General features: G+C 39.9%; 1 protein-coding gene across 1 annotated transcript in view; it reads right to left on the bottom strand.

Moving 5' to 3' along the window:
* Window positions 1-7,626, bottom strand: part of SLC35F3 (solute carrier family 35 member F3) — a 160,800-nt gene extending 153,174 nt beyond the window's left edge. Inside the window, exons 1-2 of the mRNA XM_058802402.1 lie at window positions 7,574-7,626; window positions 7,065-7,294 (exon numbers count right to left, since the gene is read on the bottom strand). Coding sequence (XP_058658385.1) covers window positions 7,065-7,294; window positions 7,574-7,626 — 283 coding nt within the window. The remainder of the gene's footprint in view (window positions 1-7,064; window positions 7,295-7,573) is intronic.
* Window positions 7,627-27,113: the final 19,487 nt, after the last annotated feature.

The raw sequence follows: 27,113 nt of genomic DNA, 5'->3' as shown, positions 1-27,113 counted from the left end.
ATTATTTAAAGTTGCAAAGATCCATCATACAGTGCACTCCAGAACTATTACAGAAATTTAACCAGAAGGGTCGGCAATAAAAATAGTTCCAAAAATAAGCATTCATTCATAATTCTTGATGGTTTCCAAATTAGTTTTTCAAAATTAACTTGCTTCCTCATTATTCCATATCAATTCAGAGTAGTATGTGTTTTTAGCAACAATCCATTATTATTGATTAGTGGACGTGTTCACATTTCTATTAAAAAAATAAAAGAAATAAATGCAGTTTTCCAGTGGAAGGATTCTCAAATGCCAGGTGACACTCTTCAAAACTGTTAACACGGGCCCTGACACTGCAAAGATGTACAGCTAGGTTTTCATGGCGGAGACTTCAGTGGTATTTTCTAACACAGCAGCATTCAATGATAACATTCATTAAGGGTTTAAAATGAATGCTGGAAATCAACAGACTCTTAATTGCTGTCCCATGAACTGTTTTGCATAAATGGCTGAAGATGACATGTAATTAAAGCTGCACTGAAAAAAAGCTGAAAGCAATGAATTAATTTGTTTAAACAGCAAACAAAAAAATAGATGGCCCATTTTGCAGGCGGTAATTTTTTAGTTTTTTCACTATGAAAATGAGATACAAAACACAAAATGTTTATTCATTTGCCTAGTTAAAAGTGGTGGTTACTTAACACTACACAATGAAAACTGTTAAGTAAAAAAGTTACTAAATATTCACTAAACATTTATCATTTACTAAATATTTATTAAACAATCAAAAATGTTTAGCAAATCAGTTTAAATGAGAATTTGCTTGGCTTACCAGCAAGAAATTTAAGACTTAAACTTTGTGATTAATTAAGCTCTATATTGTAACAGGAACCAGTTTTCTATTAATTACTAGCCAAAAAAGTTTTACCAATTTTCAAAAGCCTAAGAATCCCCCATGTTTCTTCTTTGTGGGAATTGTCCTGAAAAAGATGATTTTGAAAGGCTTTTTAAAAAAATATTCACCTGGTATCTTTGCAGCTGCTCAGTATTCAGCACCTGTACTGCTCTGGCCGGCCTCAGGTAGCCAGATTGTACTCATTCTCAGTTGCAAGAACACCCAGAGAGCCAAAACCCAGGAGACCCAGCAAGTTGTCTTTCAAAAGAGAAATAGATCCTGTAGTATTTGGGATACAAACAGACTTGTGATTAGGTCTCTGAGATACTTAAAGAGACTATTTCTGGGGACAGCTCTTCTCAGTCACAGTGACTGCTACATAATGAGGGAATTGCCTAAAAAGTTTTTGTATGAGCTGTCATGTGGACACAAGTCAGAAATATCCCTGGTTCATGTATCACCATGGAGGTTTAGCTTGCAGCAGAGAACTGCCACTGACATTAGAAACAGCAATGCTACAGTGCCTTTAAATCTCCAATGCAATTCAGCACCATTGCTTTCTTTCACCTGTAGGTGCTCCCATGTTTTCTTTGGTTTTGTTGGTAACAAAAAAAATTACTGATGTTAGTACTGACAATGAAGAGTTGAAGAGCATTGATTAAAAAGTAAATTAGGCCTCAGACACCATAAGCCTATATTAAAAAAAATATATATAAAGCACATATTTTATTCATCTTCTAATCTTCAGTGCTGACCTACAGACTGGGTGTTGTAGAAGGGCTGCTGACCTACAAATTGAACCTGTGAAGAGAAACTTGGATAGCGGCAACAAGCAAGAGGTTACCAGCACCTAGAGGTTACTCCAGGTTTTCACCTGAAAAGGAAGATTCTCTCATAATCATTTGACCTCAGAAACAGCAACATGAATGATACCACCAAGTCTTGCATTAGTTATAAGCTTATTGCATTCAGTATTTATGCATTGGAAAGCAAGCAAGCAGTTTAAATTAATTGCTTACAGTTGGCCTGAAAATGGCTTTCCCCAGAAAAATTATAATCTTCATCTTATGTCTTTGAACTTCTGGAGTATATCACCTCAAAAAGTAAGTTAAATTCTCCCTCAGATGCAAATACATGAAAATGGTATTTGCACAAATTCCTCTTGATTCATATCCTCACTGGATTTGCTTTTAGCAACTGTGAAATTTCAGCATTCAATGGAGCATGAAAAGAAAATCACAAGGAGGAACGCTGGGGATCAGCTGGAAACACTGGTCTTTAGCTGTATTACTGATACTCTAATATTTACAAGTGCTCATACATTTAATTAGCTAAAACCAACACCAAACTCTTACCTTGAAAGGCTGTAAAAATCTATAACTGGGAACAGTCTGCCCAGAGGAGTTAGGAGTACCCCATTTCTGGAAGTTTCCAAGGCAAACCTGAATTAGGATTTGAGCCAGCTGGTCCAGTGAATGTATCCCTGCCTATGGCAGGGGGGGTTGAAACTAGATGACTTTTAAGGTCCCTTCTTACCCAAATCATTCTATGGTATAATTCAGTCATTGGCCTACTCAGACAATTATGCTTTCTGAGCAATCTTCAGGCTATTCAGCCAATGTGTTCTAGTATGTTACTGATATTGGTGACAGCATTTTAATTCCACATTCAGGTCAAGACCTAATGTGCTACACTGGATGAGTACTATATTGAAATGCTGTGCATTAAAATTATATGGTTTATTTTGTTGCTGCTGAAATAACTATGACCAAACATGAAAAATATGAAAATTAATATTTAAAGTAGCAGGGAAAAACAAAGCCAGAGAACTTCATTTAGTAGACACAATCTTTCCTTTCACCTGAACATCATGTCTCTTAAAAGTTATCTCTGGGACAACCTGGAATTATTCACAAGGCAGAAGTCTCAGAGAAATGTACTTTAACAAGCCATGATCCACAGACAATGGTCAATTCCTAATAAACACAACCAAGAGGAGTTAAAACTACATACCATTCTCTTCTTTCTGCAGGTATGGAAATGTCTGTAAGCACACAAAAAATGTAAGTGAATAAATGAGGAAGGCCAAGGCCCACACAATCCTGATTTGTCCATAATAAGTCTGTATTTATGAACACAGGCTAAGGATACATGAAAGTCCCTGCTTTAAAAGCAAGACCCTAATCTTAAACAAGGAGTGGAAGCAGGTGATCTGTAGGAAGAAGACTGCAAAATAGGGATAGCTGGCTCAAGCCCACGTGAATGTATTTAAAATACTAATCACATAATGACACACTGTGATATTGAATCACCAGAAAATAGACCTAGTTAGAGAAAAATGAATGTTTGGCAAAGGTGATAGTTGTGAACATTTCCTGTGGAAACAAGCACGCTGCCAATTGCTACAATCATTAAAATAGATGAGTCTTCCATACTGACCAGAAGGGCAGTCCAAGAGTTTTGTGACACCTGTATTTCTCAAGTACAGAAAAGCTCCTAGGGAACTACTGAAAAATATTTAGAAAACTAATTCCAACTGACAATGCTGTGAAATGGATACTTAAAACATAGCTGTTCACCTCCAAACTTCAACTGAAGTCCCAGGCTTCCAGAGGCAGTAATCATGAGAATTCACATAACCTTCATGGATGAGAATGGCAGTGCTAACACAGCTCTAACAGCTTCATCTCCCTACAACAAGAAGACTGTCAGTGGGATCTGCAAATCTCATGGCATTGTTTTAGGGGCATTTTTATTAAAGCCTTTGATCCCTATGTTCTAACTAAAAGAAAAAAAATCAAAGTCAACTTACCTCTTACTGATAAAGAGAATTTCACAAATATTGAGCTCTGTTACATCTGAAGCTGCATAAGGGTATGATTCTGCAATCTGATTGCATCTTATCTGTTTCTTCCCCTCTGCCTTTATATTTGAAAAATCAAATCACATTCTGCAAAATATTCCCCATGGGACACATATGAATATTTGATTTAGACTGGAGAACAGTTAACCACATAATTAGTTACCCTGGAAATCAAAGAATTCAGAAAAATAAGAACTACCAGATTAGAACATTCATCTTTCTGAAAGTTGGCAGATGCTATGGAGGGAAGCACAAGAAACCCTCAAGAAATTCTCCTAACAGCCTAAGGAGGGGCTAATTCAAATTCAGATAAAGAAGTTTAATATTAATCTCCAGCATGTTACCCATTTTATCACAATTCTAGATCTTATCACTGCTATTATAATTCCTTGAAATCATCTCAAGAATAAATTACATGTTTTCTTCAATATGATTTATTTTCTATCAGTCTTTAATTGATGGCATTTCAGCTTCTTTTCCTGTCTTTTTTCTCTTATGACCAGAAGAAAACCTCTCTACCTGCCTAAGCAGCATGTGCCAGTACTTTCCAACACTTTGTTTCAACCTCTTTAAGGTAAACAGCAAAAACTCCTGATGCTCTTTACAGATTGCCTGTACTCTTTCTCCTTGCCCATCTCAGAGTCTCCAGTAATATTTTTTTGAGAGCAGATAACTATAATTACCCTAAATTTGCTGAAGGCATCCTAACACACAGGAACTACATTACATTGTTCCAGCTCCTAAAATCTGCTTTGCAAGTACAGTCCAACAGCAGAGGTCTTCCCTGAGCTGTGTACAGTCCCAAAATCAGCCAATGTAATGTGCAAGTTGGCAGGTAATTTTAGCATTTTCAGGAAATGTGAGGCTTCTATTTGTGATAACTGAATGACATTTATTGACATTTCAGCGAGTTACCTGGCTAGGACAGGTCTCCCTAAGGTAATGTTACAAGTCCTTTCTCATTGTGTCCAATCCAGTTTGTGTCTTACACACATTTTCACTTCTTCCTCCTCTTTTTCCAATGAATTTATAAGAATATTAAATACTGGAGTTGCTACATAACCTTGAGGCATCCTGGTATGTTTCAAATTGCTCTCCAAGCAAGTTTTGGGGTCATGGTAACACTACCTCAGTTTATCAGTGGTAGTTTCCCTAATGGAGTTTTGCTAAAACAAAAACAACGAAATAAGCAAAAGCTTTCTGAATCTCTCAGTTTTACACATCCATCCATACAGCTATATATATATAAACAGTCTAAATGAAGCACAAAAGGAATGCACTGCAGTGCAAAAGAGGTAGATCTGACCCTATAGGCAATTTAGTTACAATAAAAAGAATGTCACCAAGAGAGATAGACTAAATAAATCTAGATCATACCATAATATGGACTTATTTTCTGCAAAGCAGGTCCATTATTAATGCAGTCCATAATTATAATTATAGTGCATCTAATTGTCTACAAGGATGCAAAATAAGATGACAAAGAGTACCCAGGTTGCAATTTAAACTTAATGAAAATCATTCTTTCGCAGTACTTCAGCCAAATAAATTTTCTAACTGCAAAGTCTCAAGGAAAGTCCATATCCCAAAACTAGACATCAGCCCAACTTGAAGGAGCATTCAAAGATGTTTCAAAGCAGCTGTGACAAAGTTGTCTTCCCACTTTAGATGATATACCCCATTCAGTCAGCTATTGAGCTGATGCAGATCAACATGGCTCTCCTTAAACCATGCTGTAGAGATGTATCTTTCCTTCTCCGTGTCCTTCCATGTTCCTAGTAACTCAGATTTTAAATTGGCAACACATTCACATAACCTATTATTTTTAGACACACATTTATGAAACTCAGACACTTAGTATATTTATTGCCCACCATTATAACTCAAGTATGTAATTTTGCTATTCAAATCGAATTAGGAGAGAAAATGTAACTAGAATAGCAGGATTAGGCTTGCTATTAACTTTTTCAGACAGAGTTATAAATTTCAACAAATAGGTTATAATTGAGGAGCCAGCATGACCTTTATTATTTCAGAAGGTTCAGCCATAGCAGCTCAGTGTGACTTCAGCTAGACTATTAGTCACTCTGTCAGATAGAACCATTAACATCCAACTCAGTCTGGCATCCACATATGATCTGATCCTTAAAACTGGCCTGAATAAGCTTTACTCTCAAGAATAGCCCCAATCCAGGCACTGGAATTGCTCTTATAGAAACACCACATTCCTAGTGAGTAAAGTAGCAAATATCTGATATTTCTATCATAATTGCAATCAAAGGAAAAAATAAAAAAAGGCTCTCACAGAAGAGTATGAGAATATTTATTAGTAAAGTCCTATTTTCAGGCAATCAAGACCAGCTCTCCCTCAGAGAAAAACTGAACTAGTACTGTGTGCCATGCATTCTTGTATCATTCTATTCCATTATTAAGCACACTGTCAAACAGATAATCTAGTAGTAAATATTTCAGAACATTTGCACTTAATATGTAAGGAAGTACAGTATGAAAACAACCACTTTATCAGAGCCAGTGTTTCCAGCAAAGCAATGATTTTGGTTACAGAAGAATCCTTTTACCAACAAAAACCCCTGTGATGTTTCAAACGACCTTAAGATAACCAAAATAATGTTATGACTTCAATTAATTGGTATACTATTCTGTAACTTTTTAATGCATACAACTGACATAAATATGATGAAAGATGGACAAAAAATACACAAAAAGTACTAGTTGATATATTACAGCGACTCGAGGTAATGCTTCCTTTGTAAATCATGTATGTGATGGAATACAGCTACACCTCTCTTCATATCGTTACCATTTGAAGTTTCTTTCTCAAGTGTATGCGTATGGAAGAAACAGCTCTACTCGACATAGGAAAAGACACATCATTCAGCTCAAGTGCTGCGAAAATTTGACAGAAATTTTCTCCTAAAACAACAGAAACACACACTGATAACGCGTCACTTGTGGAAATGGTACGTGCATGAGCGTGCAGGGGCTTTTACACAGCTGTCAACCCACGGTAATCACCGTCGCTAAGTGTGCCTGCAACGTGAAGACAAATATTTGACCTATTTTCTTAGCAGAATTTAGCTGTCATCATTCGTAGCACCACGCTCTCGTGAACCAGGCACTGCCAAAGGACTAAGACAACACGGGCATCATCGAAGCGCCGGGAGTGAGAGCGCTTCCTTCCACGGAGCGAGGTTTGTTCCAGCGCTAAAGCGCTCGGCCTCTCGAACCCCCATCCCTCTGCCGGCTCCGGGCTGCGCCCCGGTCCTGGCAAGCCCCCCACGCCCGTCCGTGCCGGGGACTCACGTTTGTAGCTGGCGGCCCAGGGCTGGTAGCCGTAGTAGCCGGTGATGCGGAGGATGCGCTCCTCGATGGAGGTGAGCCCCACGGACGCGCTGGTGAGGTCTTCCACGGAGCGGGACCACTTCAAGTCCTCCTTAATGGCCTCGTCCACCACCAGGTACTTGAGCTGCCGCAGCTGCGGGCTGATGTCGGACAGCCGCCGGGGGCTGACATCGGGGGAGCGCCGCATGCCGCTGCGGGTCGGGAGAGGGGCGTCAGCCCGGGGCCGCGCCGCCAGCGCCGCCGCCCTCCGCCGGCCCCGGGCGAAGTTGGCGGCGGGCGGCGGGACCCCCGCCGGCAGGGGAGCCGGCCCGGGCCCGCGGCACCCACAACTTTCCTCGCCGCCCTCTTCCACCGGAGCGACCCCCGGGAGCGGGCGGCGCCGCCGGCCGGGCTGAGGTAAGGTGAGGTGAGGTGAGGTGTGGGGTGTCCCCGTCCCCCCGGCCCGCCCGCCCGGCCCCGCGGGTACTCACAGCGTGGCCGCTTTGCCCCGCGCGGAGCCGTTGGGGAACTCCCGGATCCCCATGGGGAGCAGCAGCGATGGCTGGGGGGCGCCCAGGCTTCCCGGCGGGGCGAGCCGGCGGCTCTCACCGGCCGGGTAACGGGCGGAAAGGAAGGAAAGGAGCGAGCGGGGGAAGGCGGCGCCCCCGTGGCAGAGGGTCCCCGGGCTGGCGCTGGCCCCGGCGGGAGAGGCAGGCAGGGAGAGAGGCGGGCAGGGATGGAGGGACGGAGACGGGCGGGCCAGCGCTGCCGCCTGCGAGCCGCTGCCGCCTGCGGAGCGCCGAGCGCCGGCGGCGGGGGCCGGGCAGGGCAGGGCGCGCTCCGCGCCCCCCACCCCGCGCACTCCCGCCGGCCGCCGGCAGGGGGAGCCCCCGGGCCCGCCGCCGCCGCCACAAGCGGCCCTCGGGCGGGGCGGGGCGGGGCCGCCTCACACCCTGCCGGGGCGGCCTCACACCCTGCCGGGGCCGCCTCACCTCCCTGGGTGTGCCCGCCCGGTCGAGCAGCCAAGCCGTTCTCAGCTCTGTTCGATGGCAACAAGTTCGGAACGGCGCGGGGGGGGGCTGGTCAGCCCAGCAGGTCCGGCTCTGAAGTGACCGTGGAGCCCGTCTGACGAGGGGACTCACCTGGATACCCCCTAAGGCCGCCGAACCAGCTCCGGGATCACGCAGCCTTCTACCAACTCACCTTTCCTTTTATTAATTTTTTAAATCCATCACCAAGTTTAAGTGGCGAACATGCAGTTAAGCTTAAATGAACGTGTGAGCATTGATATTACCTTATACAAAGAATTAATTCACAGACAAATAAGATTAAAATCGGATAATAGATTCTTGGGCAAAACTTGGTCACCTAGAAGTATAGACAATTGAAGTCAAAGAGTGTTTTGTATATATGTATCCATATATATTTGGAAGGGGGTAAAAATCAAGTCCAAGGAGAAAAGGTTGTTACCTTTCACCACTTCACTAGCTCAGTTTACTTGGAACATTAAACCACCAAGATATCAAATGTGGAAGTGAGCTGGATCAGTGAAATGCAACCTTTCACTGTCACTGAAGGGAACATTACAGCATCACTGTGCCATTGTCAGAAAGGGAAAGTATAAAACATAGCCAGCAAATGAAAATCAAACTAATTATCATCCTAAATACACATGCATTTAATAAAGCACTAACTTTATTTTATTTCCTCTACAACCCTTATTTTGAACCTGTGAAGGGGGAAAATGTTTGCTGTTAAGGAAGCTGGTTCCAAAATCCACTACAGATGAACAGCAGTGGTCCAACAGTGCAAACAGAGGGTAATTGTTCATGTGCTTGATGCTGCCCGCCAGTAATGACAGAAACCCTTGCAGGGTGCACAAATCAATGCAGAAGGATGATTTTGGTTAAGATGAGGGGATAAAAGCACCATGCTCACTAAATCTAAGGATACCGATCACTGTCATGATTTAAGTCTCTTTAGGGCATTTGGGGCAGGAATGGCTATGAAAGGCACGAATGGGATTAAACATTTCAGTCAGGCCTCCCAAGGCCATCACTGGACCAGCATCGTTTGGTATGCACGGTCCATGCTCTCTCTTGCTTTACGTGGTGGACAAGGATAGGATTTATTCTGAGAATTTCCCATAATACTGCATGCATCTAGTGTAAAATTCCTCTATGATTATAGGTCCAGAAATAAAACATAGTCTCAGAGCCAGTGAAGGCTCCAATAATGAAGGAAGCCAAACATTGTTTACCAGCCAATAGTGACTGACACCTGCTGAGCACTCACCTGCCTCTTGGCATAGGCTGCTGCAAACTAGCACAGGCTGCTTCAGCCCTGCTAGAAATTGTGCCTTCATCACTGATGTGTTTAGCTGCTCATCTTCTATAGCACCAGACTGTAGCTGTGGAAGTCAGAGACCCTATTACACACATATCCACTTTGATATGCCAGAACCATCTTGTTCTTCTATCCAGTAAAATTTTTTCAGCTGTTTTATTGCTCCCCAGCTGCTGTCATTCCAAGGTGCAAATGAAATGACGGATGGGTGTTTCTCCTCTCACACACACAAGTGACTTTGAACAGCTTGGGTGGCAGCACTGGCAAACTTGAAGTGAGCATGCCTCTTGCAAGAGAGGAAAAAAATGCATGGGAGTGAACATCTTAAAGTTCACTGAAACATTTAATAAAGATGACATTTCAAAATTTTATAAGATGCAACAGCAACATCTACAAACAGCTACCTCTTAGGATCTTACCAAACCTTGCTGTAAGGGATGTTTCTTCTTTAAAAATTGCAGCTGTTGGAGACATGCAAGTAAAAATTCTTATGTATATTATTTTAATTATGTTCAAGCATTGTAGCTAAAACTGTAGCTGTATGGCATTGGACAATAAAGCATAAAGTATTGAATTCCACATGACTTGGAATTTGTAGATTTATGGAGCTGTTCAAGATTTTTAATAAAAGGAGAAGAAAATCTTGTGGTATTCTAGCAATTCCACAAAGTGTAAGGAAAAAAATTAGCTAAGCAGAATTTATCTACTCTAGGAATAGTGGGCAAAATGGTATGCAACACCAAGCTGGAACCACTAAGAAGAGCTTTCTGAACCTCTTACTAGTGAGAGTTTATTACTTTAGTAAAACACCAGCAATCATTCAAACACAGAAGGGTTAGGAAACTGTATTTTTCTAAAAGGAAGAACTCTAAAGCAAGGGATAATATCTAATTATTCTAGAGTGTGGTGCCTTATTCTGTCCTTTTAGATACTCCTTTTTATGTTTTTCCAGACAACATGAAATTATATGCTTGACTGATATCCAGCTCTTAAAAGGCACAGCCATTAAGATATATTAGCATTGTTGTCTACAGTGTGATGCCATATCAAAGGAAAATATAACTTAAACTGTATTTATTTTCACCTTCCATCAATACTAGCTTGCCAGAAGATTCTCTGGGATGGAAGTTACATTTATCAAAATACTACTCTTTTCATGAGAAAGGAAAGTGCATTTTTTTTATTTCTCCCAACCCCGACCCCAAGATAAGAATTTTACATTTAAAAGATTCTCTGACATTCTAGACTAAGATAGCAACCATGTTTCATCAGGCAACAAAACAATCACTACTGTATAAACACCAGCATGAAGTTGATGTGGTCCTTCTTTCCCAGTTCATAAAAGTCAGCCTTAGAACCTGAGTCTTTAGAAGGCAAATTAGCTCCCTCCTTAAGCAAGGAAAGACGTAAGTGCCCTTCTCACCAATCATTCTGCATTTGATGCTTAGTCCTGCTTCTTAGTATTTTTATATTTAGCACTGAAGGTATAAGCCCAAGCTATTAATAACTTGTTCGTGTCCCAGGGTATTTGGGTGTTGGACAGAAACACAATATACATGATAAAAGTCCTATATAATATATGGAAATGCTGTATGGCAAAGCTATTAATTTTCTCCAGCTGGGGTCAAATTTGACATCCACATGAATATAATGCTGCTGCATAACCCAAATTACTCCAGCTCTATCCATGGGACTAATTGTAGCATGTTCAGATTGGACAGGAGTGCAACTTTGAGCATAATGCATTTCACATACAAAATATTTTGAATCAGCAACAACAACAATAAAAAAAGCAGAAACTGTCTAGTGCATCCTAGATATTTGCTTGCATTAATGTTTTAAAAATATTTAATACCATCTTGAAGTGGTTGAAATAAACCCAGAGAACCAAGAAAAACTGATACAGCAGTCGGAGAATGGCCACATGAAGACTGAATGAGAAGCAAAAGTCAGCTTGACCACCTCTGACAGAGTCTCTTGCTCTCTCAAGTAGAGAAACCAACACTGTGCTTGAGAGAACAGTCAGATGAATTTAAGACAAGTGAGAGCAAATTTTTCACATGAGCTCTCACATTGCTCTGAATCCCCTGCAATGCATGGCAAAACCAAATAAGCATCAGAATTTTTGTCATGACACCTTGCTGAAAGCAACTGGAAAGCTCTGGAAATGACAATGTAGCTGCCTGTTATAGTTAGGAAGGGCCATACACAGTTAGTGTCCCAGTTCCTGGGAGGTATGCTGCTTTAGAGAAAGAAAGCTGATTTTAATCTGCTACTTTGAAGTGGTTGAATATAAACTGTTCACTTTCTTTCTTTGACAGACACAGTGGAAAATAGAAGTCCTTTATATTTGGAATGGAAAATAGACCTATTTTTTTGTTGATATCCATTGTTAGATGAGAAGTGCATAAAAAAAATTAGGACAACTCGTCATGTCTTAGTGGCGTACGAGCCCTGCCAGTGCCTCTCTTCCAAGTTCCAATCAAAAACTGAAATGAAAAGAGCAGAAAAATAGTAACATTTCCTTCCTCCAGCAAGAGCCCCAAAAGGAAATGTTAATGAGAGAATGCAGAACAGACCTCTTCAATATCCCATATCTTAAGAAATGCCAGAATTGTCAAAGTCCATTGGTATGCTATGTAGCCTTGATATCCCTTCATGTTCTGCCATTTCATGTTATTTGAAATAGCAGGCTACAAAACCCAGGTGAAGGAAAGGCTGGATACTGGTACTGCAAGTTTTCTGTATTTAGCTGTGTATGGCTCCTAGTTCCCCCTTGTCCCACAAGTTTGCTGAGAGGCGAGCCAAACAACCAAGGAATGAGGGGGACAGATATAGGAAAGAGAATTAAGGACTCCAGAAAGAACATGAAAGAAAATTTTTATTGGATTTGTGCTCAGGGAAGGAAGTTGCTTTAGCAAACTAGAGCACAATATTCGTGTTATGTTTAAAGTTGCTTATCTGGAAGTTGTGCTAGCCCCAAGAAAAACCTAATAATTCTCACCCTTCAGATAAACTTATGGGCTGTTTTCTAGTTTTGAAGGTGTTTTTAAAGTTGGATTTTTTTAATGCAAAAAAATGTGTCACTTGCCTTGGACTGCACAGATTTCTCAGCAGGAGAGATTTCTGAAGAGAAAGAAACACTTGGAAACTGATTTGACAGACAATTTTTACTGCATAAAATTAATGGTAGCTGTTTGAAGCTGCACATGTGTCTGAAACATTAAATAACCCACAGCTGAATTTTTGATCTGGAAGCACAGAGGATCAAAAAAGCATTACACTTTTGCCAAATGCTTCCAAAGTGTGGGGCAAAGCTGCTTACTTCTATGTAAACATTTTAAGTCCTATTTGTAAGTTAACCATACTTATTTTTCCAGACTTTGAATTCATTTTGGAAGCTACTGCAACTATTCTGTTGCCCCAACTCAGACCTCACTTCTCCCCTCAATATACAAAAAAGTGTCCTTTCTTCACCTTTTGTCTCCTACAATGGACAGATTTCATCCTGTCATGAATAAAGACTGTATCTCACTACACTTTTTTCCCGGATGTTCTTTGAAATCAAAAGACTTCATTAGAAAAAGTAAATCTCTTAAGAGTATAAATTTTCAGTGAGAGCAACAGTAAGAGCCAGGGGCAGACAGTTTGCTATGCAGATTGTTCCTGCAGGTTGCAACACCCCTATACAGTGCATACCCACAGAGAGGCAGACATTAGCACTGCTGTGAGCCTCAAGGCTGCACTGCTTCTTAGTGGAAAATGATATAGCATTAAAAATGAGTTCTTTCATCTTGTATTTCCTTAGTAGATTCTTTTATTGTGGTGATAAATTTGGAACAATGAGATTATTTGATTAAACTTTCTCAGTCACTGCTGAATGGACTACCCTGCTTGTAGAATTAATAAAAAGGCCAAGACACCTCATTAACATGCTTGGTATTGAGCTGGATTGGCAGCAGCACAGCTTAATCCTGCCAAAGGCCATTTGCTGAAGAAAGTCAAAAAGCTTTTAAATCATATTCTTAAAGGTTGAGTCAGGAGAAGATGACCTTGCAAAAGCTGTGGTCCTAACTGTGCAGACTTCCCTTCTGCCCATTCATGCTAGAGCTGCTAACTGCACAGAACAATATGTTAAATAGTATGGTTTCTCCATATGCAATTTAATGCATCAGGATTTATTTTGCTGTGCATGCTGATTGGAAAACTATGTACAAAAGCTTAGTTTTAAAAAAAGCCAAATATGCCAATGTCCTCTAGCAGGGTTTTTGTGTTTTAGTTGGTTTTTTTCTCTTTTTTGGTAGCTGGAAGTATGCTAGCATCACTTGATGGTCTAAAGGTACATTTTATTTTAGAAGAATTGATAGAGATGTACTACACCACTTTAACTATTGCCTCACAATCTGTATAAGCAAATACAGCTCAGAAAGACATAGACAAAGTGGATGAAAAGCATGTGTACATTATCATGCCTATCAAAACATCACAAAGATCAAGATTAATTACATCATTGTTGTTTAAAATCATTCATCTGTGGCACAATAACTATAGAAAGATTTATTGTCAAGTAAATTGCATTATAATCCTAATACACAACAGCCTATAAAACAGATCTCAACCTTCTGTTTTAAAAACAGTGCTTAGATTATTTACTTAAATATGTAAAGTGAATGTCCCAGGTAGTTAAAACATTCTTTATATCTGGTCACCTAGGTGGAAATAGTTTTTTCTATATAGACACATTTATATTTCTATAAATGCAGAAGCAGCTGCATTTCTCAACAGTAGCACACTAGTTTCAAGACATTAAAATTTATGGCAAAATTATCCTCTAAGCTCAATTAAGCTGCTTCATACCAGTGAAACTTCACCAGTTTAGTAGAGTTGCTTCCAATGTCTAGTCTCTGAAGTAACAGGTAGGCTCTCATTGTGAAGGTTAACATGATTTTTGTGATCAATCACTTCAATGTATTTTCAAAAGAAATGCGACTACAAGAAAATTTTATTGCAAATAACTTCTATTTTTGCTTAAGCGAAACACATAAGAGTGTCTTAAAAGTTCATGGAACCTTTTGTTGCTCTCTTGGTAATGTTTCTTCTAAAATGCATTTTTATATTCCTTTTTCTAGACTACCTTTATTGGTTTTGAGCTAAAGGTTTTCCTTGTATAAAGGTTTTCCTTTTCTGGCCCTTGCAAAATTCCTATTAAAGTAAAAATGGGGAATGTGAGAAAATTAAAAGAAAAATTGAGCCCTATTAACAACATGATAAATACGAGGAAGGTAAACTAACACCATACACATAGGTAAGGAAGAGATCACATTATGCTTACTTATCTTCATTAGAAAAGAGACACTCCCCTTATCTGTCTTGCAATATAAATATTGCCCTTGAAAGAGTAATCCAAAGACAAAAATTACAATTCCTAAAACAGAGAACTCCATGGCACTTCAGGAAATGACAGTGCTGTGTGAAACAGAGAATCTGTAAGAATGTATCTCCCCCCGGTCTTCTTCAGGTCACTTTGAGGTTTGTTTTTGTTTTGTTTTGTTTTGTTTTTTTAATTGAGCATTTGGCTTTAGAAAGAAGTAAAAATGTTAGCCTTGACATTTAAAATCTGTAATAAATAGAGAAAACAAGGACATTGCAAACCTCCGTAACTGGATTTTTTATTGCCTGACAGAAATAAAAATTTTAGGTGTATCAAATAGCTAAAAAGAAAAATAAATAGAATAAATAATTTTTCTTTTATTGTTCTCCTGCAGTTGAGATTTCACACATTAAAAAGTTGAAAACCAGCAACTTTTTATGCTTTACAGTGCAATGAAGATGCAATTTGCACCTTCTGTATCTCACCTAGATTTTTATATTGCCTTGGATGCACTTTCATAAACAGTAAAAAAGAAATAAAGTAGTCCTAATAAAACACAACCACTGCTACTTCCTGAACACTGAGCTACAGATAGTGTTTTGCAATCCTTCAGTACTCATACACATTTGTGACAAGGGTTTAACCCTCAGCTGCTACTGAAATTATTGTCTTGTAACCTCAAATGTATTTCTCTACCAAACCAAAACAAATCCTCATCACAACATATTTTAGCCTGGCTTTTGACATCTCTTAGGGAGAAAATTTTCATTTATTCCTTTTGTTGTCATAAATAAAAGAGCCTTTTTTTTGTGGCTTCTCCTCCCACCTGCTGAATTGTGAGTTACTATGATACCATTCAAGACAAAAGCCCACCCACACAATGCAGTTACAGAGGTGGCTGTTCTATGCCTCTAATTCACTTTGGCTGCATTAGTCCATGAAAAACAACCTGGTCCTTGCAAAGCCAAGTCATGCTCCCTTCCCTCCCTCCTCCAGTAGTTGTGGATGCTCTTTGCTCAACCTGGTGTAATATTCTTCAATATCATACACAAACAGAGATACTGCAGTATACAGAAGCCATTTTTAAAGCCTCATTTTAACAGCCAAATTTTACAAAAACTCAGCAGTAATGTGCAGCTCTGCTCATGACTTTGAAGAGATATACATGCATGGATACACATGCAGTTTAGCAACAGCACTTTTCCATCCTAAAACAATAAAGTGCTTTGCTTAGGCGTGTTAGCTGCAGCCTCCATGAGCATTATGGAAGTAGCAGGACACACACGTCAGAGCGTGGATTCAGTCTTGTCCATCTCCACAGCAGAGACATCAATCTCCATTGCTCACTGGCAGCAGCTATTTCATGTGCCAGGCAAAAATCACACCAGTAAAAACACAGACTCAATATTAGATTTTGAGGGAAGTGTTGCTGCTGTTGCTGCTATTATACCATTTAATGTTTTGTATTGCATTAGGCAATAGCTACCTCTTTATTTGCAGCCTCCTTGCTTTTTCCATTTTATTAAGTTTTAGTTGTCAAACAAGATTGAAAGGAAATAAATCTTGGGGCTTGTGTAATGACTTGTTTTCCCATTTCTGAACGCCCATTCTCTGGTTAAGTATGAAGAATTTTTTCACCCCCCTCCAGAGTTATCATTTTATCTGATGAAATTTAATTATTCTTGATTGTCATGCTTTACTCATGAATGCTCATCAGCTCTCTGGCCTATGAGCCAGCTCAGAGCTGCAGAGTGTTGTCTGTGTCATACCTTTCAGAAATGCAGTTTGTAGCACTAACTTTCAGAAAGGTTCTTTGGTGACATTTTGTAAAGATAAAAATGAAGCAAAAAAGAGATTTCCATGCAGCCTGCCATGCAGAGGGTTGTTAGGAGGAGCACTGCTTGCCTGCTTCCATGACTCCAATTTCACCACATGGAATCATGGAATATATGGAGTTGCAAGGGACCCACAAGGATCATCAAAGTTTCACTCCTGGCCCAACACAGCGCCATCCTCAGGAATCACACCATGTGCCTTAAAGTGTTGTCCCAATGCTTCTTAAAATCAGGCAGGCACATGAGTGGGGCAGTCACTAAAATAACAAAACAGAAGCAGCCAAATCCCAAGGGAAAAGGTGACAGCACCAAGAAAATAAAAACAGAACCTCCTTCCACTACTCAGAAGCAGAAAAAGGAAATTTTGGGATGAAAAAATTGTGAACACCCTTAAGAACTCATTAATATGGAATCTAAATAGCTGAGCATCATACAAAAGGGCCCATAGTTATCCACCAGTAATAACAATTATCAGCATGCCATTTTCTTCTGAAGTTCAGAATACCTTTTCTTACCTTGTTCTAGAATAGGCAGGAAGGCTGTGGAGCACCTGCTTATCACCTAAGGTCCATCTTACTGGAGGGGTTTGCCCCTTGTGCTGTCTGTGTTGTGGTGTTTCTTGACACAGACCAACAAGACAAGCAAATATATAGTGGGAAGGTCAGGGAGAGGCCAACTAATCTGATTTACAGAAAGTTCCTGGGATATAAAGGAGGTTAGTAACCTCTCATATGGCTGTGGCTGAGGATAGAAAGGTAACCATTATGCTGTTCATTGATCAATTATATTTTTATTTGAGTTTAAAAACTTTTTAAAACCCACACTTCATTTCTATACCTTTCTGAAGCATCTGTTGATTTTATTTGGTTTTAAGTTACATACCTACATGGATTCAATTGCCAGTGTTAAGCAAAAGGCACGAAGAGCTGAAGGGATGATAGGAAAATATCTCCTGAGGACTGTGCAATTCTGTAATACGAAACTGTCCAGGTGTGTGCCAGCAAATACATGTTCTTACCCTCTGTTAGTGCCTTCCCAAAAAAGTAGGTGTGTCTGCACACACACACACACACACACACGCTCTCTCTCTCTCTCTCTTAGGTCCAGACCATGGCATTGATCAGCTCATTCTCCAAGCTGCTGTACCAGTTGTGGGCCCCCCTGGATGCAGCTCACATGGGGCATTTTTGCCATCTTCTGCAGGAGCATGGTCAGGCCCTAAATGAACAAAGGATCTAGCTGTAGAGGTGTACCAAGAGATTTATCTACCCTCCCTTCCTCTACCTGGGATCCAACTCAAGCATAAATTTTTTAATAGAAGAGCAGTTTTGTAGTCGCTGGTCTCTTTGATCATCCAGGCTTTAAAAAACAACCCATTGGTTCTGTTCCTTTTGAAGTTGTACACAGCAGGATCATTAGCAGTAGAGAAGCAGACAGATGCAGCGCTCAGCGTTAGGTTCCCACAGTCACCATAACAACATTAAGTAGGGATGCTGAGCTGTACCATCACTTAAAATGAGACTGACAAGTACTCCAGAGTGGTGGGCAGGTGACACAGCCTTTGTTTGGAGGCTGTTCTCTCCAGCAGTGAGCCAGGAACATGGAAAAGGACCAAACAAGAAGCAAGGGCACTCTGTGCTTGACAGAACAACTGGAAACTTTCAGCTCTGCTTTTCTCCTGGGAAGAGATGAAGTTTGCAGGCCTTGGTAATTAATTGTGCAGCTTCTAGTTCTGGCTAGTCTGCATCTTCTGCTCTAATTGTCAAACTAGAAAAGCTTCTATAAATGATTGTCTTTTTTCCTCTCTTACTTCTCTTCCCTCTGCCACTCCAACTCTATGGACCATGATTAGATGCAACTGTAATGAGCTTGGTTCAAAATTTGAGAGTCATTTATGCATAAGCACTTGTGTTAGATCTTCCTTTTCTAAACATACTATTGGTGGAAAGTGGTGGTTGAGGAGTCATATAAGAAAAGTTTCCTATTTCTCCAGAAACTAGTTGTTTAAAGTGTGTTTAATAATTTCTAGGCAATTATAAACATTATCAACATGAATTAAGAGCCTCAGCTTATCTGCAACAAGATAACAACTTGTGGCACTCAGAGTCATAAATCCTTTCCAGTGACAGCTCCATGACTGTGATGTGCAATAATCCTTCGTATTGATTGCTTAGTTCTAGACTGTCAGGCAATATAAATGGGTAATCAAGGGCATGATTAAAGCTGCAAAACAATTGTTAGCAATATGTATTTTAAGTTGAACTGAAGTGCTTCCTAAATTTCTATCCCACTTGGAGATAAAGAGTAAGAGATCCCTGAGGTGAAACACTGGATGCTTCCTGGCACAGGGTGGTGGAATTGACCTCAACCTGCATGTCACCAGCTCTTCTACAGCAGTGTCTAGCCAAGAATCACTTCTATCAAACCAGCATTTCTCAGTGCTGTAGGTAGCTTCAGCTTTCTTTTAGATTATGACAATAGAGCTTAAGACAGAGTTTTAGTTAGTATCATGAAAACCTTATGGTTGATGTGGAAATGAATGCCCAGTTCCTAGTTCTGACATCTAACCCACAACACCCAGTAAATGATAGTCAAGCTTCAAGCACGCACTTTTTACAGGAGCTGACAGAAACCCTGTAATACACTTCACTATAGGGTCACCTGGCATGACTTTTCCCACTCAAAAAAAACTCACCCAAAAATCCGTAAGTATCAGTCAACTCAGATGACCTCACCTTGGAGATAAGAATACTTTGACATTCAAACAACAGCGCAAGAGTTTGCTGTCAGGAAGAATGGGGTGGGGGAAAATAGACAAGGACCTTATTTTAGGACTTGCTTGCCATCATGGTATTGGCAAATTTATGCTAAGTTACTATAAAGCATTGTTTGTGGTGACCACAGGCACAAGGACCATAAGGGAATTCCCAGTGGAATGAGTTTTGGTGCTACATAGCATCAAGACACTAGGCTGTCTCAGTAGACGTAAGTGAAAAATGGCATTTCTTATGAGTTTGGAGCGGTTAATTTCAGAGAAGCCTACAGCCTCCAGGTGGTGCAAAAGCAAGGCTTCGAACGGGTCAATTCAGTGCAAAGCTCCATTCAGAAGGTTCTGCTGCTGCCACATTTTGCCACACTCTATTACTAGCACTTCTTGTCCATGCAATGTAATGTATTAATTTGTTTAAGATGTGATAACATTAGCTTAATAAAACATATCTACAAGGTTCAGCATTAGAATGAAAATCAACAATACTGCACTGACACAAACCTCTTCATTCCACCAGGTGCATGCTTGTTAGAATAACAGTAGCTTTGTTTTCCATTGTTCATGCATTTGTAGTTTTCCAATGCCTTGAAGATTACAATGAGTGTATTGATTTTCTCATGTCTACACATAGAAAACTACAATATAGCTCTGCCATGGAAAAGCCCTGCATACTAATATCCTAGCTGGTGTGCCAAGGGAGCTGCTTGTGGGCACTGATCTCTACTTCAAGCTAAAAGAAACTGAGCCCTCTTTCTTGAGTAAATTAGAAACATGACTGAGTCTACAAAGATACGGATCAAATAACTCCAGCAATTCTAAAAGCCAGCATTCCATGATTATCCCAAAGCAAACTCTGAGCTTACTAATTGAGCAATTTTTACCTCTAGTACTATGATATACTATGAAAACTCGCAGGAATCAAAGAGCAAGAACTTTGGAGCAGAACCAAAAGCCAGTGTACTTGTGCATCTCAGGACCCAACATTTTATCAGAGTAATCTCCTGAAACAGCCAATCCTTTGGCGCAGTGGCCTACAAAGTGCAGTAGCATAAGCAGTACTGCGCCTAAATATGACAGCTGTTTGGAACTTTAATCACATGGACATCATCTGCTTTCATTGGAGCTTTTTAAAAATAGCATTCTGCCACACTTTTTGGAAATTTTTGAAAGAAAATAATAGTGCATGCTGGCCTTTGATTTGGTGAACATGAAAGTTGAATGCAGTGCATATTGATTATTAATTGCAGAGTTCATTATAGGCTGCACTATCTTGGAGCAAAACAATTCAAAGAGGACAGGCAAAGGTAAATTCTAAACAGAAAACTGAAAAACCAAAACAAAAATTATGGAAAAAAGCTCTAAGAAAGGAAGACAAAGATTGTGGTAGATTAATTAAATCCTAGGATTCCCAGGCTGACTGGAACTGTCACATGTCTTTTTCCATGCTAGCACTGCTAGATAAAAGCCCACAAGAGCTTTTTTACTGACATGATGGTGTTAAAAATTAGATTGGCTTCTTGAGTTCTTGAGTGTTTGTGGAAGCACTGAAGTTTTATGTTAACACTCTGCACCAGGAACAACGAAAACACCATAAAACAGCAGAATATCTCATGCCTTCATGTTGTCTGACATGAAGACAACACTTTTAAAACATGAATGAATATGCCTTTCATCAACACTTCAAAGTTATTTATTATTTCAATCAGTTATATCCAGCTACTTTCCTGATGACCCTGTCTGCAGCTTTCACCAGGACTCTTTCAATATTTTTCACTTAACAAGAACAGGACAGGATTCAGGATTTCCTGAAGAAATCCTAATAATTTACTAGTGATTAGCCTAGTCACTAATGAGACAGTGTAGAACTTCAGGATTACGTGTTCTCCTTTCACTTCTCTCCCTTAATGGCTCACGGACCATGCCTGAATAAAACAACTAATAATGACTTCTTGATTGAATGACCTTTGGTCTTCCTAAATATCTGAGACGTGACTATAGCACTGACCTAGGGAAAAAAGTGAGATTGAAAATGCTCCAGCACTCATTTGATGTGGCAAGTAAGTCTCCAACTTGCACTGTTTTTATACTGTCATCATCTCCATCCTGTCATTTTTAAGTCAGTGGCCAGATATGCATTTTCTAGAGGGACTAGAGTCTGCGGGCAAGGTTCTTAAAATGTAACTGCTGGCCTTACTAGAAGATAAATATTTCTTCTGGATTCCAAGAAGGTTCTAGGTCAGAGTCATACAGTTGAGATTTCTGACCAAAGGAACACTTACCAGCTTAATAATGGCAGCTTCTAGAATACTGCAGTTCATTGTCTCTTTTCTGTGCATATTCAAGACTTTAATCATCATCTTTATCCATCACAGAAATTCAATAAGGGCCTCAGAACTGACCCTTGATCAGATTAAAGAACTAAAGTCGAAGTCAGAGATAATCTATTTTCTGTGGCCAGTGAAGATGCACCCGTTTCCCTTGAGGATTGCTGTGGGCAGACATATGAAAACACTGTCATGATAACACCTCTGGGATAACATAATTAGTTTAAAAGGGGAAGTTGCTGTGCAGGAGCAATTACAGCTGGAGAGAGGAGTGAGAATATGTGGGAGTAACAGCCCTGCGGACACCAAGGTCAGAGAAGGAAGGGAAGGAAGTGCTTCTCATAGAGCAGGTTTGTTGGCAGTCCCCAGGAGGGGCTCATGCTGGAGAAGTGTGTAAAAAAATGCAGCCCATTGGAAAGACTCCTACTGAAGAAATTCACAGAGAACTTTCCTGCATGGGAGAGAACCCATGCTGCATCAAGGGAAGAGTGTGAGGACTCCTTCCCCTGAGGAAAGTGCAGCAGAGAAAACATGCTGAAGTCTTCCACAGCCCCCATTCCCTGTCCCTCATGAGGAAGATGCTGCTCATGAGGAAGGAGGTAGAGAAAATTCGGAGTAAAATTAAGCCCATGAAGAAGGGAGGGGTGAGGGGAAGTTGTCTTAAGATTGCAGGCTTTTTCCTCAGGATCCTACTGTGATGTGATCTGTAGTAAATTAAAACTGATTTCCCCACATCAAGTCTGCTTTGCCCCTTGCAGTAATTGTTGAGTGATTCCTCCCTGTCCTGATTGCAACTCAGGAGCCTTTCATGCATTTTCCTCCCCCTTCCCAGCTGAGGAGGGGAGTGACAGAGCAGCTGTGGTGGTGAGCACCTGGTGTCCTGCCAGTACCAACCCACCACATTTCTCTACTTAGCCATCAACACAAAAGAATTTTGTTACTGAAAAATATTGAGCTGCTTGAATTTTAAGAACTGTTTTTCTTGCTAGAATGTCAAGGCTGACACTGACACATGCATACCCTTCATTTACAGGGAGAAAATGCATTTGAACAGAAGGGAAAGCAGATCAGACTTTGCAATACTTTCCAAAATACCATCCATTTGCCTCGACTAGATAAGCTTTTATCAAGATCTTATAAAAAAATTTAACAGCATTTTTCTACTCTTGCCTGCTTTGATCAGTTGTGAGGAAATTAAAAAGGCTGTCACTATTTGGCCTTTGCCCCAGAATCCTATTGAGATGAATGTTGCAATTAACACCTCTGAAAACATTTGCTTGACCATTCAAGCAGTCCAGAACATCATCTTTCTCCATGTAAACTTTTTTATAGTTGGCATTTTAGTAATATCAGTAAATGTCAGAGATATTAAGTAGAAAAATTGTTCTAATTTTCAAAACTCAACCTGTAGAGAATTCTTTTTCCTAACAGGACGGCATAACCTTTCACTGTCCTGGCCTGAACTGGAAACTTAAATATCATTAATCTGCAGGAAGAAACATTGCATCCAGGTTTTGATTTTTAAAGCACATTACTCTAACAAGTTAACTGTGTCCTGTTCTGACCTCCTCTGTTCAGGAAGGACATTGAGGTTCTGGAGTGTGTCCAGAGAAGGGCAATGGATCTTGTAAAGGGTCTGGAGCACAAGTCCTATGAGGAGCAGCTGAGGGAGAATTGTTTAGCATTGAGAAAGGAGCTCAGGGGCACAACTGCTTGAAAGAAGGTTGTACCCAGGTGGGGGCTGCTCTCCCAGGCAGCCAGTGACAGGATGAGAGGACTTAGTCTAAAGCTGTGCCAAGGGAGGTTTAGGTTGGACATGAAAAAAAAAAATCCTTAGAGAAAGGGTGATTAAATATTGGAATGGGCTGCCCTGGGCAGTGGTGGAGCCACCATCCCTGAAGTTGTTTAAGGAAAGACTGGATATGAAAGTGTCATGGTCTAGTTTGCAAGTGGTGTTTGGTCATAGGTTGGAGTCAATGATCTTAGAGTCTTAGAGGTCTTTTCCAAACTAATTTGTTTTTTTTTTTTTTTAAATTAAAAAGCCCCAAACCAACAAACCCTTGTTCTACCTATTCTTAGCAGCTCAGTTGTTAAGTTTAATCAAAAAGCCCTGTTAGAGTACAGTAGAATCAAACTGTATTCTAGTATTAAAGTGTTTGTCTACTCTTCATATGAAATAGGAGATCTAAAAATCTGGAGAAGAATTTGGGCAGGTGCTGTGGTTATGCAAATGTTAATAGTTGTGTTTGTTTGGGTCTTTAGTTTTTGGAAAAGTTTGATCTGTTAGAACATGGGATGTTCACCAAATCTTTTAGAAATTATGTATTTTTAGATAACTAATGCACCTTTTCCCAAGACAAGGTATTCAGAAACTATAAAGTCAGCTCCTTTTTGTGTGTATATCTACTACTACCTATTTAGGACTACTTTACAAAATGAACTATTGAATTCAGAAGCAGCCACTTACTTTCATTCAAAAAGGGAATGTAGGGAAGAGCTCAGTACTTCATCATCATGTTTTTAATGCTATCTGGAGTCCCAAGCTGGTGGAGGGTGTTACCACCCCCTGTAAGCATTCCCAGTGCCAGACAGAAACAGATAGCATTACTGTGGTTTGAAGTCAGGTATCCTCTCTGAGATGATTAAGATAATTCAACTCATTCATCAGGATTCACAGGGTTTTCAGAATATTTTCCTATAGATTATCTGTCTTCAGGAACAAGAGAAAAAAGAACTATTAAATCAATATCAAGGAGATGGGAAATTTCACCTCCTGCTTTTCTTGAAGCATGGCAAGAGAGGGCAATCTGAAAAACCAGTGTGCACAGCAAAATACATGAAGATGTTTATAGAGGTTCCCTTTACTGAGCTTTAATTATGGTTTTCATAGCTCCACAAGACAAATATCTTAATTTTGCAGTTCCATCAGATCAGCATTAGCTATTGCAGAGATATTGTTGACTTTATACTTCAGTCTGTAAGATGCAGCAATAGTGATTATTTTCCAACGAACTGAAGATCAAACCCAGCTTACCCAAACAGACACTTTGGAACAGAGTGAGGATGGGTTTAGATGGATCCCTCAACAGCAATAATAGAAACCTTCTGAGCACATAGATCACATGCCAGAGCAGGCATTAATGCCAGCTTTATGTTAGTCCTCCTTTTCACTCTGGATAGGAGTAAAAATTCAAACAATCACCTGATGGTGTTAGTAAGATATACATCATTTCCTCAGTCCCACTTTTCCTCCATGAATATCAATCCTCTCAAGCAAAGAAGAAACAGGGACTTCAGAGTAAGCAAGAGACCTGTACTCTACTCTCCTAAGCAATACAGTGTGAAACACCTGGGAGGTTTGTCTTTACTAACACAGATTATGCAATATCTATTTTCCCACACTAAAAATCTATACTTCAATGTTCAGTATTCTGTATTACAAAGATACATATCCTACTTCTTGTTAACACAATGAATATTTGTATTCCACTAGCAACTTGTGATAGGTCCTATGATCATGAAGAGAAAGAGCAAGTAGAGTATTTATATTTCTTGTTAAGATGGTTAAAAAATTGTTATAACATATTCCTCCAATTAAGTCAAGTAAACCATAACACAGCAGCATACCATAACAGCAGCCTAACACAGAATGTACCTACTAGAGATCACTGATTAAAAAGCTTTTCTAACACAGTTAATTCATTATGTATGGAATAAGGGGCTTCCCCTTCCAGCTTAATCAAGATTAACTGCTTGGATCACAAATACTCTCTATTCTCACAGTACTGAAAACAATTACACAAGTACAAAGAAATTTTATATAAGAACTATGTAACTGAAAGTAGGAATCAGCATTGATCTACATTATGTTTAAATTCTGCAGTTCTGTACAAAAGGCAATTAATATTCAGTGATCACATAAAACATCATCTGTAGAGTTGGAAGTATGCCTGAAGTGCATCAGCTTCTGACGGGGGAGGTCACTAGAAGTACTTTAAGGAGAGCTACTTTAAAATGAAGACCTGAGTGTTGTGGATTTCCTAGCAATTAACAAGTGTTTCTATTCTTTCCTTGAGAAATCCCAGTCCTAGGTTCGTTATCCCTATTTCTCATCACATGCCTAACTTATCTTTGGCGTAAAATCCCCAGCCATTGCTCAGAAGCAAGTTTCTCAATGAATAGCTCCTCTGGCAGCTCAGCCTGTCCTTCAGCAGCCCTTTTCAGGCTGAAGCTCCAGCCTGTCTCAACCCTTACCAGCAAAGACCTTATTCCATTTCTTTCCTTCTGTCTTCCAGTCTCTGCAGTTACATGATCACAAAAGTAACCACAGATTACTTCAGCTGAGGCAGAATTCCTAATGAGATTATTCAGACACAGCTCTTCCTATTTTGAGGGACATACACTTCGGTAGCAAGCATTCATACAGAAGCAGTAGGTCCACACTGTATTTGTGGAAACATAGAGCTATTTGTAATTGTTTAATTTAAAGTTTACTTCAGAAAGTATCACTGTTATGAAGAGCTCATGATACTGTGGGTGCAATACTTATTCAATATTTTTTTTCCAAAATAAGAATGAATCCCTTACTCAGAAAGTATCAATTTGGTTTTCTTGTAGCCTTTCTGTCAAATATTTTATAAAAAGCATTGTATGAATTGCCATTATCATGTCATCTTGGTATCAGTACAGTATTTTTAAAATATTTTCACAGTTAAGCAGCATCAGAGGTCCAACATGTTCATCCTCTATGACTTAAATTTGAAGTCTTGTGTGGTACAGGGAGGGTTGTGGATCTTGTCCTTTTCCCTCAAACAAGTATATCTTACGGCACCACTGAATCTCAGAACAGAGGATATTCCAAAACCAGTTTAATTATTCTGTGTTGAGGGGTGCTTTACTCTGATTAAAAGATGTGTTAAATTCTAAAAGACCTTATGTTTGAGTGAGGGAGCTGAGGAACTGTGGGGCATTGCCCTGTTGCTCACTAGCACTGGAGCCAGATATCCCTGCATGGTTTGGGCAATGTCTCACTTCTCAAGTCTCTAAATTACCAGTTTTGCACTGGATTCTCACCAGGAGTCTCTTTTGAGCTACATGGAAGGGAGAATGGGTCAAGCTCATGTCTTCTAACAGTAGACCAAGAAAAAGAAAGAACCAGATTCCAGTTTCACTGCTCTGATGTTGTCATATAATTACAGAGCTTCATTTCCTGCCTATAAATGGAAAAGCTCATTGCAACACATTTTTGTGAGCATAATCGCATACCCGTGTAATTCAATCCTCACTGTATTTTATACTCTGCATTTACAAAGTTGCATTAGAAAAAAACTTGATGGTTGTTAGCTGTTAACACATTTAGGGAATTAAATCAAGCTTAAAAGCAAT

This window comes from Ammospiza caudacuta, chromosome 3 (genome assembly GCF_027887145.1).
Source record: "Ammospiza caudacuta isolate bAmmCau1 chromosome 3, bAmmCau1.pri, whole genome shotgun sequence".
Taxonomy (NCBI): domain Eukaryota; kingdom Metazoa; phylum Chordata; class Aves; order Passeriformes; family Passerellidae; genus Ammospiza; species Ammospiza caudacuta.
Note: the sequence above shows the minus strand (reverse complement) of the source record. Positions and strands in the feature narration are given on the sequence as shown.